The 12,202-nt window shown below is 44.6% G+C and overlaps 1 protein-coding gene across 4 annotated transcripts in view; it reads right to left on the reverse strand.

Annotated features, from left to right (window-relative positions):
• Positions 1–9,782: 9,782 nt before the first annotated feature.
• MARCHF2 (membrane associated ring-CH-type finger 2) overlaps positions 9,783–12,202 on the reverse strand; it is a 77,891-nt gene continuing 75,471 nt past the window's right edge. For all 4 annotated transcript variants that reach the window (XM_050933820.1, XM_050933818.1, XM_050933821.1 and 1 more), the window contains exon 5: positions 9,783–10,738. In XM_050933820.1, the coding sequence (XP_050789777.1) occupies positions 10,580–10,738 (159 nt within the window). In that variant the 3' untranslated portion in view covers positions 9,783–10,579. The remainder of the gene's footprint in view (positions 10,739–12,202) is intronic.

Here is a 12,202-nt window from a genome sequence, read left to right on the forward strand (position 1 = left end):
CAAGGTCTCTGCATGGATGATGCTGGAGGAGGGCAGACAGTGTAGCTTCTCACTGAGGCCAGCCGCAGAAGCCGGTCATAAAAGGGAACTGAGAATTATAGAATATGAGGTTGGAAGAGACCTCAGGAGGTCATCAAGCCCAACCCCCTGCTCAAAGCAGGACCAATCCCAATTAAATCATCCCAGCCAGGGCTTTGTCAAGCCAGGCCTTAAAAACCTCTAAGGAAGGAGATTCCACCACCTCCCTAGGGAACCCATTACATTGCTTCACCACCCTCCTAGTGAAATAGTGTTTCCTAATGTCCAACCTCAACCTCCCCCACTGTAACTTGAGACTATTGCTCCTTGTTCTGTTGTCTGCCATCACTGAGAACAGCTGAGCTCCATCCTCTTTGGAACCCCCCCTTCAAATAGTTGAAGGCTGCTATGAAATCCCCCCTCACTCTTCTCTTCTGCAGACTAAATAAGCCCAGTTGCCTCAGCCTTTCCTTGTAAACCATGTGCCCCAGCCCCCTAATCATTTTTGTTGCCCCCCGTTAGACTCTCCAATTTCTTCACATCCCTTCCGTAGTTGGGGGACGAAAACTGGATGCAATACTCCAGGTGTGGCCTCACCAGTGCCGAATAGAGGGGAATAATCACTTCCCTTGATCTGCTGGCAATGCTCCTACTAATACAGCCCAATATGCCGTTAGTCTTCTTGGCAACAAGGACACACTGCTGACTCATATCCAGCTTCTCGTCCACTGTAATCCCCAGGTCGTTTTCCACAGAACTGTCGCTTGGTCAGTTGGTCCCCAGCCTGCAGCAGTACATGGGATTCTTCCTTCCTACGTGCAGGACTCTGCACTTGTCTTTGCTGAACCTCATCAGGTTTCTTTTGGCCCAATCCTCTAATTTGTCTAGGTCACTCTGGACCCTATCCCTACCCTCCAGAGTATCTAACTGTCCCTCCAGCGAACTTGCTGAGGGTGCAATCCATCCCATCATCCAGATCGTTAATGAAGAAGTTGAACAAAACCGGCCCCAGGACCGACCCTTGGGGCACATTGGTTGATACCGGCTGCCAACCAGACATGGAGCCGTTGATCACTACCCATTGAGCCTGACGATCTAATCAGCTTTATATCCATTCATCCAGCCCAGACTTCTTTAACTTGCTGGCAAGAATACTGTGGGAGACTGTATCAAAAGCTTTGCTAAAGTCAAAATGTGTCACGTCCACCACTTTACTCATATTCACAGACCCAGTTATCTCCTCGCAGAAGGCAATCAGGTTAGTCAGGCATGACTTGCCCTTGGTGAATCCATGCTGACTGTTCCTGATCACTTTCCTCTCCTCCAAGTGCTTCAAAATGGATTCCTTGATTTTTCAAGGGACTGAGGGGTCTGCACTTCCCCAGATTCTTTTCCCCCTTCTTCCCCTTTTTTAAAGCTGGTCACTACGTTTGCCTTTTTCCAATCGCCCAGGACCTCCCCCGATCGCCCCGAGTTTTCAGAGATAATGGCCAATGACTCTGCAATCACATCAGTTAACTCCATCAGCACCCTAGCACGCAGTGCGTCCGGCCCCATGGGCTTCTGCATGTCCAGCTTTTCTAAACAGTCCTTAACCTGTTCCTTCACCACTGAGGGCTGCTCACCTCCTCCCTTATACTGTGCTGCCAAGTGCAGCAGTCTGGGAGCTGACCTGGTCTGTGAAGACTGAGGCAAAAAAATCATTGAGTTCTTCAGCTTTTTCCACATCATCTGTCACTAGGTTGCCTCCCTGATTCAGTAAGGGTCCCACACTTTCCCTGACCACCTTTTTGCTACTAACATACCTGTAGAAACTCTTCTTGATACCCTTCACCTCCCTTGCTAGCTGCAACTCCAGTTGTGCTTTGGCCTTCCTGATTACACCCCTGCATGCTTGAGCAATATTTTTAGACTCCGCCCTAGTCATCTGACCAAGTTTCCACTTCTTGTAAGCTTCCATTCTGTGTTTAAGCTCACCGAAGATTTCTCTGTTAAGCCAAGCTGGTCGCTTGCCATATTTGCTATTCTTTCTGCACATCAGGATGGTTTGTTCCTGCTCCCTCAAAAAGGCTCTTGTAAAATACAGCCAGCTCTCCTGGACTCCTTTCCCCATCATATTAGCCTCCAAGGGCATCCTACCCATCAGTTCCCTGAGGGAGTCTAAGTCTGCTTTTCTGAAGTCCAGGGTCCATATTTTGCTGCTCTACTTTCTTCTTTTTGTCAGGATCCTGAACTAGACCATCTCATGGTCACTGCTGCCAAGGTTGCCACTCACTTCTACTTCCCCTACCAATTCTTCCCTGTTTGTGAGCAGCAGGTCAAGAGGAGCACAGCCTCCAGCTGGTTCCTCCAGCACTTCCACCAGGAAGTTGGCAGACTTTAGAAAACTCAGGGAGATGGTAGGTAAGATCCCATGGGAAGCAAGTCTAAGGGGGAAAAAGGTTCAACAGTTGGCAGTTTTTCAGAGAGACATTATTAAGGGCACAAGAGCAAACTATCTCACTGCATAGAAAAGATAGGAAGTATTGCAAGAGACCACCCTGGCTTAACCAGGAGATCTTCAGTGATCCGAAACTCAAAAGAGAGTCCTACAAAAAGTGGAAATTTGGTCAAATTACAAAAGATGAATATAAACAAACAACACAAGTATGTAAGGACAGAATTAGAAAGGCCAAGGCACAAAACGAGATAAAAAACATTCTACAAATACATCAGAAGCAAGAGGAAGACAAAGGACAGGGTAGGCCTGTTACTCAATGGTTGTGGGGGGTGAGAAACAATTACAGAAAATGTGGAAATTGGAGACGTGCTAAATTACATTTTTGGTTTGGTTTTTCACCACAAAGGTTAGTAGCAATTGGACATCTAACATAATGAATGGCAGTGAAAATGAGGTAGGATCAGAGGCTAAAATAAGGAAAGAACAACTTAAAAATCACTTAGACAAGTTAGATGCCTTCAAGTCACCAGGGCCTGATGAAATACACCCGAGAATACTCAAGGAGCTGACCGAGGAGATATCTGAGTTATTAGCGATTATCTTCGAAAAGTCAAGGAAGACGGGAGAGATTCCAGAGGCCTGGAAAAGGGCAAATAGCCTACCCATCTATAAAAAGGGAAATAAGGACAACCAGGGGAATTATAGAACAGTCAGTTTTAACGTCTGTACCGGAAAGATAATGGAGCAAATAATTAAGCAATCAATTTGCAAACACCTAGAAGATAATAAGGTGATAAATAACAGTCAGCATGGATTTGTCAGGAACAAATCATGTCAAACGAACCTACTAGCTTTCTTTGACAGGGTAACAAGCCTAGTGGATAGGCGAGAAGTGGTAGATGTGGTATATCTTGACTTTAGTAAAGCTTTTGATACTGTCTAGCATGACCATCTCATAAACAAACTAGGGAAATACAACCTAGATGGAGCTACTATAAGGTGGGTGCATAACTGGTTGGAAAACTGTTGCCAGAGAGTAGCTGTCAGTGGTTCACAGTCATGCTGGAAGGGCATATCGACTGGGGTCCTCCAGGGATCAGTTCTGGGTCCAGTTCTGTTCAATATCTTCATTAATAATTTAGCTAATGGCACAATTTTATAAAGTTTGCAGATGATACCAAGATGCCAGGGGTTGCAAGTGCTTGGAGGATAGGATTAAAATTCAAAATAGGGTAACCAGATGTCCTGATTTTATAGGGACAGTCCCAATGTCTGGGTCTTTTTCTTATATAGGCTCCTATTTCCCCCCATCCCCATCCTGATTTTTCACATTTGCTGTCTGGTCACCCTAATTCAAAATGATCTGGACAAATTGGAGAAGTGGTGGGAGGGATAGCTCAGTGGGTTTGAGCATTGACCTGCTAAACCCAGGGTTGTGAGTTCAATCCTTGAGGGGGGCCGTTTGGGGATTGGTCTTGCTTTGAGCAGGGGGTTGGACTAGATGATCTCTTGAGGTCCCTTCCAACCCCTAATGATCTATGTTAAAAAAAAAAAAGTAAGATGAAATTCAATAAGGACAAATGCAAAGTACTCCACTTAGGAAGGAATAATCAGATGCACACATACAGAATGGGAAATGACTGCCTAGGAAGGAGTATTGCAGAAAGGGATCTGGGGGACAGTGTGGATCACAATCTAAATATTAATCAACAATGTAACACTGTTTCAAGAAAAGCAAACATCATTCATAGCAGGACTGTTGTAAGCAAGACACAAGAAGTTCTTCCCCTCTACACTGTGCTGATTAGGCCTCAACTGGAGTATTGTGTCCAGTTCTGGGTACCACATTTCAGGAAAGATGTTGACAATTTGGAGAAAGTCCAGAGAAGAGCAACAAAAATTATTAAAGGTCTAGAAAACACAACTTATGAGGGAAGACTGAAAAAAATTAGGTTTGTTTAGTCTGGAGAAGACAGAGTGGGGACATGATAACAGTTTTCAAGTACATAAAAGGTTGTTACAAGGACAATGGAGAAAAATTGTTCTTTTTAACCTCTGAGGACAGGACAAGAAGCAATGGACTGAAATTGCAGCAAGGGAAGTTTAGGTTAGACATTTGGAAAAACTTGTCAGGGTAGTTAAGCACTGGAATAAATTGCACAGGGAGTTGTGGAATCTCTGCCATTAGAGATTTTTAAAAGCAGGTTAGAGCAACCTGTCAGGGATGGTTTAGATAATACTAAGTCCTGCCTTGAGTGCAAGGGACTGGTTTAGATGACCTCTTGAGGTCCCTTTCAGGCCTACGATTCTATACATTCACATTTAGCTGTAGTAAAACCCATATTATTTGGTTGCACTCAATTTCCACGCAATCCAGATCGCTCTGAATCAGTGACTTGCTCTCTATTATTTGCCAATTCCCCAATATTTGTGTCATCTGCAAACTTTATCAGTGTGATTTTATTTTCTTTCAGGTCATTGCTAAAAATATGAAATAGTATACAACCAAGAACTGATTGCTGCAGGGCTCCACTGGAGAAACAGCCTCTCGACTGATAATTCCTGGTTTACAAATACTTCTTGAGAGCTATCAGTTGGCCAGTTTTTAGTCTATTTAATGTGAACTATGTTAATTTCATATCACTCTAGTTTTTTAACCAAAATATTGAACAGCCCCAAGTTAAATGCCTCATAGGAGTCTAAGTATATTATGTCAACACATTACCTTTATCAACCAAACTTTGTAATCTCATTAAAAAAGGCATGAAGTAGTATGACAGGATCTATTGATTATAAACCCATGCTGATTTGCATTAATTACATTACCCTGCTTTACTTCTTTATTAATTGAGACCCGTATCGGCTGCTCCATTATCTTGCCTGGAATCGACATCAGGTTGACAGGCCTATACCTACCCAGGTCATCCTGGTTACCCTTTTTAAAACCTGGCACAACATTAGCTTTCTTCCAGACTTTTGGAACTTCCCCAGTGCTCTAAGACTTACTGAAAATCAACATTAACAATCCAGCGAGCTCCTCCACCAGCTCTTTTAAAACTCCTGGGTGCAAGTTGTCCAGGCCTGGTGATTTAAAAATGTCTAACATCAGTAACTGCTGTTTAACATCCTCCAGAAATACTAATGCAAGGGAAAGAGTGATACCACCATATGATGAGACTATATCATGTTTCTCCTCCAGCTACAGAACAGAAATATTTATTGAAAATGTCTGCCTTTTCTGCATTATTGATAATTTTACCATTTCCATCTAGTAATGGACCAATATCACTGCCAGGTTTCTTTTTGTTCCTAATATATTTTAAGTATCAGAGGGGTAGCCGTGTTAGTCTGGATCTGCAAAAGCAGCAAAGAATCCTGTGGCACCTTATAGACTAACAGATGTTTTGGAGCATGAGCTTTCGTGGGTGAATACCCACTTCGTCAGATGCATGTAGTGGAAATTTCCAGGGGCAGGTATATATATATGCAGGCAAGCTAGAGATAACGAGGTCAGTTCAATCAGGGAGGATGAGGCCCTGTTCTAGCAGTTGAGCTGTGAAAATCAAGGGAGGAGAAACTGGTTTTGTAATTGGCAAGCCATTCACAGTCTTTGTTTAATCCTGAGCTGATGGTGTCAAATTTGCAGATGAACTGAAGCTCAGCAGTTTCTCTTTGAGAGTGCCATAAGAGAGTGCCTGATCAATAGAGCTGGGTGAATAACTTATTTTTCAGTTTGGTGGCAATTCCAAAAAAAAGGGTTCAAGTCAAACTGAATCTGTAATTTTTTGGAATTTTGGGTGAGTTGAAGTCCGTTTGTATGGAAGTTTGGTTATTGATGAGAGTCTCCAGGTTGGAGAGCTCTTTTTTGATGTTTTCCTGTTTGCTGTATAGGATGCTGATCAGGTGGTTCCTCAGTTTTTTAGATAGAGTATGGCATAATCTCTCACTGTGGTCTGTGTAGTATGTAGATAGCAGTGGATTTTTTACCTTTAGTCCATTTGGTATGATGTTTTAAAAATTCCTCCTTATTGTCCTTAACTCTGCTAACCATAGGTTTCTCTTTGTGTCCCTTTTCAGTCCTAACTTTTGATTTACGGTCATTACTATAAATCCTTCCTTTTCTTCCATATGTTATATCATTTTCCTATAGCTGCCATCACTTCAACTTGGTTTAGAAGGTTTTTTTTAACCAGTACAGCCTTCTTCCTCAACTGTGGTTTTTGGACTCTGAAGCAGAGGAAGGCAGCTTTCAGCTGTAGCCTACCAGTGCAGGGGCTTTACAGAAGCAGGGCTGCGATAATCTTCACAGTGCTCTATAATCATGGCCTGGCTAAGTGAGACTGGAAGGCTGTTTCTTTCCAGCAAGCATTTGCCCCTGAGTACATCCTGCCTCTTCCAATAACAACACAACTACACAAGTTGTTTCACTTTTATTTATATAATCACATGGTGTATTTCCTCCGGGACACTAGAATGTGCGAGAACAGAGACGCTGATTTTCCAGATGCCACAAGAGCTAAATGTCTCTGCTGGGAAGGAGGCCCTAGAGGATTCAAAAGTGGGTATCACCATTTTACAGGGGCACATGCAACAACTCAGATTACTTGGAAAATACTATAAATACAAGGATGCAGAGAGAAAATAAAGCTATGCTGCCAAGGGAGGGGATCAGCCACCCCTATCACCTGAGAGGGACTCCCAGGTTTCACAGTTGCAGACTGGTATCAATGCTGGGTTTCTATTTGAAAGACTGGTTACATTAGAGTCATTACTATTATCATGAATGCACATGACTATGGGCTGAATTTTGAGACAGGTCTATGCTAGATGTGTCATAGGAACCACCTCCCAGGGGCTGGTTGGATCTAGTGAGGAGGTCAAATAAAAGGGAACACATTTGGAGAAAAATGCACCCAAGACACAGGTGTCTGCACAGTGAATGGCTGGAACCACATCTCACACCCCAAGGGAGGAATGGAGCAGCATGTGCAACACACGAATGCAGAAAACAGCAAGGAGTGGGCGGCAGCTTCTACTTAAGAGCAGTTAAGCCTGGAAGTGCGGCTGTGCTTTTCCAATAACCCAGCAGCCAGTGTCAGTGAGTTCTGGTAGCTCTTGGAAAGCACTAGAGAGACCTGGCCAAACCTGTGGAGCAGCCTGCAGCTGCATTCAGTGGCTGCCAGGAGTCTGAATGGGCTCCTCATGATTTCACACACACACTAAGAGGATTTTGATGACTGTTGTGCAGCCACCCACTAGTCCCTCAGACTGCACATTTCATGTCTCACCAGGTCTGGAAGGAATTCAATACGGTATGCCAGCCCCCTTGGAGAGTCTAGATTGAACTGAAGGGGTAAGGGAAGGCTGTTCCTAGAATGAAGGATAACCAGCAGAAGGGAAGAGACAAGGGCCTTCCCAGGAAGTTGGGGAGAAAGGCAGCAGTGGGAAGAGGGGAGCAAAGCCTCTGGACTGTATGGATGTGACAAAGGAAAGAACTATTGTCCAAGGTACCAAGGAACAAGGCACACTTGCTCAGCTATCAGACGAGAGAAGAGACTTTCCTTCAATCAGTGGTGGGAACATGCACAAACCCGCAGAGAAAAGAGTCAAAGATGTTCCACAGCAACCTACTGCCCAATCACAAATGAATAGCACAAGGCAGACACAGGAGGGAAGCCAGCCACCCAGCAAAGCCTTGGCCACATGGAACCATCGACCCCAGTAGAGAGAGCGGAGCATTTTGCATGTTCAGTTAGGCAACCATTGCCCATCAAGGATTTTTTTAATTTGATCCAAACTGAAAGGGAGGGGAGGGGGCTGCTCTGGCGAAAGGATCTAGCTCAGCCAGGCAGGAGAGAACATGGAAAAGGGGAGATTGGATTTAGAATCCAGCAATCTGGGGACTATGGGGCTAAGGCCCAGAACTGTGCTATCCAAGCTAAATTCCATTTCCGGATTCAGTGACTCGAGTCTCAGAATCATGGCACATGGATGCAAGTATAGGGCTACAATTCAAGCCTGCCTACTCTTTGCTATTTCCCTTAACAGTTGCAGTATTTGGATCTCAGAATATTGCTCTCCAGAATAGCTCTCTATAATTAGAGCACTTGCCAAGGCTGCATTCGCCTAGACCATGGTGACAGAACATCTGCAGACTAGATCTGTTCTGAGATGTGGAAGCAAAGGACTGTGCACAGTAGAATATTAAACAGAGGAGGAATTATTTGAGGGTCACAGAAGTGGGGGATGGAAGAGGATGAGGCAAAGACTGAAGGCCAAAGAGGCACATTTACACTAGCTATTAAGGAAGAGTTGCTGGAAATCCCTTGGCAGATCTTCCACTGCAAGGTGTCAAGGGCCATTTGCTAAGCTTATTGCAGAGGCAACTGGATGCAATGGTGGTAAGAAGAGGAACCCATGCCCTGGACTAGAGAGTGACTAAGGAGCCCATTCAGCCCTGAAAATCCAGGAAAATACCTGTGTTAGGGCCACCGATGGTCCAGGCAGTGATTTCAGTGACTCTCCAAATAGCAGCACCAGGGGCTGTGTGCACAAGTCCCTATGCATGGAGTCCTAAGGCTTCCCCTCCCTGCTGCTCGGGATGCAGAACGTGAATACGTCCAGGAAGGAACATGCAGGAGCTAATGGTAGCGTATCTCCTGCTTCTAGCAGCGTATATGTTGATCTTAGGGAACATGAACAGGATACATTAGCCAATGAGAACTCAACTCTGCTCTTTTGGGGGTGGTGACAGCTCCTCTCTTAGGGTATGTCTACACTACAAGATAAATTCGAATTAGCTTAAACTGATTTTATAAAACAGATATTATAAAAAGTCGATTGTGCGTGTCCACACTAGGCACATTAATTCGGTGGTGTGCGTCCGTGGTCCGAGGCTAGCATTGATTTCTGGAGCGGTGCACTGTGGGTAGCTACTGTAAAAGAATGAGGCCAATAACGTCGATTTGCGTCCACACTAACCCTAAATCGATATAGTAATATCGATTTTAGCGTTACTCCTCTCGTTTTGTAGGAGTACAGAAATTGATTTAAAGAGCCCTTTAAATCGATATAAAGAGCAGTGTAGTGTGGACGGGTGCAGCATTAAATCGATTTAATGCTGTTAAAATCGGTTTAACAGCATAGTGTGGACCAGGCCTCTGCCTTCAGATAGTTTTAAGCAAATAAGGGTCTCCTGAATGGGCTGTCTCTGGCTCATGCAGTGATTTTCAGGATCTTATCCTCTTAGCACCTGGAGTCACTCACTGTGTTATGTTTAGCGGAGATAATATACCAACAGCTGAACACAGCAGAGTCCTAGGGATAAAGTGATAATTTCATATTTTATGAGCTCACAGCTTCAAGTGAGAGTTTTCATATTCTGAAACATTGTGAAATTTTCAAGATTACAGTATTTTACAATACAAAATGTCTCCATTCAGTATTATGTCATTTTACTCCTTCTGGGATTATAATAATTATTAAAAGCACACACAACTTTGTCAAAAGGACAATAACCACCACTACAGAAAACAAAGGAGAAAACCTGCTGCAATGATCTCAAAATCCATTTAGTGCAAAGGACACGGGAACTTTTAGCAATGTCCAGTGAGAAGTGTTCTTTATATGCTCATATTGAGAAACGGCCCAGATTCAACCTCTGAGTGAGATCAGGCTGCCAGCTTCTATACTGAAGCTTAGAACAATGTCTATATCAACACAAAAGGACTGAAAACACAATATGCATGGCCATTAAAAATAGTATTTATATATAGCTATATAGAGGGATTTTTTCCACATCATGTATTTAGTTTTAAGAAAGAATTCTGGCAGATAAACACATATGGCTTTCTGTCTCTGTGGACTCAGAGCCCTTTGGGGCCATTTCACACAGCCAAATGTTTATCATCTGTTTGTTTGCCTCAAACTAAAGTACTGTACTCGCTGAGTGCAAAGTTCCTTTGGTTGGGGTGATTGTTTTGCCAGGTGGCTGCAGCTTCCACACACCTTGTCCACAGAAAAAGATTCAATCCACTTCTCTGGCGACATTCCTGCAAAGCCACTCTCGTCCTCTCCTTGCTCACAGCTGCCCCATTCGGAGGATACCTAGCATGGGGTAACTCACACAGTTGTTTCATCTGCATTCTTCTTCATGAGCTTGGTGGAGAGCAGGGAATGCTGGACAGGATGAGGGCTCTTGGAGTCCGGAATCATTAAGCGGACTTTCTGATTGGTCCTTCTCCACTCCGAATACAGCTGGCAATGATAACGGAATGAAACCTGATGGACAACAAAGTATCAGTCTGATTACTGAGCTTCCGGGGCCTGCCACAGAATGGATGGGAGGTAAATGCCTGTGCCCAGTAGAGGACAATGCTAGTGAGATATAATGGCAGCACTAGCTGCTTTCCTGAGCCCTGCAAAATGGATTCCTGCACTCTTTCCACAGCCCACTGACGCTAAGAGAGACAAAGCTGTGCCGGAAGTGGCTAGGACACATCTCATCAGGCCTTCAGCTTCAGGCCTTTGCTGAGGAATTTTACTGATTGTTTGCAAACTCAAGACTGTGGTTTCTGTTGTTTTCTTATTTTAAGAAATTGTCCCTAACTAGTAATATAGACAGGGCTGAAAGTAACTTCCAGGACTTACCGGTACTGCCGGAGTCCTGAGGGGTGTGTGGCCTCATCCAGAAGAGGTGTGGCCTCTCAAGATTTAAAGGCCCCGGGGAACCGGCTGTGGCTGGGAGACCTAGAGTCTTTAAATCAACCAGGGACTCCCAGCTGCAGAGGTGGCTGGGAGCCCCCCGAGGCTCAGGGGCAAACTAAAGGGCCCGGGGCTCTGGCCACCAGGGGGAACCCCAAGCTTTTGCGGGGCTGGGGCAGGGATTTAAAGGGCCCAGAGCTCCTGCCGCTGAGGGAAGCCCGGAGCCCTTTAAATCCTGGCCCCAGCCCGGCCGCTAGAGCCGTGGCCGGGATTCAAAGGGCTCTGGGCTGCCCACAGCAGCGGAGAGTTCTGAGTCCTTTAAATCTCAGCTGTGGCTGGGATTTAAAGGGCTCAGAGCTGCCCACAGTCGCGGGCAGCCCAGAGCCCTTTCAATCCCTGCCGTGGAAGTCGATGTAGTCCAGCACGGCTGGAATAGCCTTCATGAAATATACAAGATATTTAGAGAAAGTTTTGTCAATTTCAGCCTCTGCACTCTGCAGGCAGGACAAAACAAAAGGAGATCTGAGATTGCACCCGATGTTCTAAGGACATTTCAGGTGTTTAAATCAATATATAAAGAGAGTGGATTGGAATGAAAACTACTATTTCTTTCAAATGAGGCACAATAATTTCCCTGAATATTCAGTTTTCCCCTCCAATCCCTTTGTGGTTTTGTCTATGGGGGCTATTTGCTTTCCCTGTGAATCTTTAGTTGCTTTAGCAAAATTGCTTTGCCCAAAATAAACCCTAATCATCATGACACATCTTTCCACCATGTTCTCCATGTTTTTTGTGTTGTTTTTTTTAAACAGTAACATTTCAAAGAGGATCTGCAAGCAGTTTGGACATCACAACCATGATCCTCTGCTGGGGAGGGAATGGGATAGATTTGAACTTGGAAATGGTTCCTGATTTTGACTGTTTTTAGAAGATCCCCTCATCCCGGGGAAAGAAAAGAACTGCCCCTGCCATGGTCACACACACCCAGCAACAACTGGGAGTGAAATTAACAAGGATGCCAGAAACGGCTCCTAACTCTGG

This window comes from Gopherus flavomarginatus, chromosome 24 (assembly GCF_025201925.1).
Source record: "Gopherus flavomarginatus isolate rGopFla2 chromosome 24, rGopFla2.mat.asm, whole genome shotgun sequence".
In the NCBI taxonomy this organism is placed as follows: Eukaryota; Metazoa; Chordata; order Testudines; family Testudinidae; genus Gopherus; species Gopherus flavomarginatus.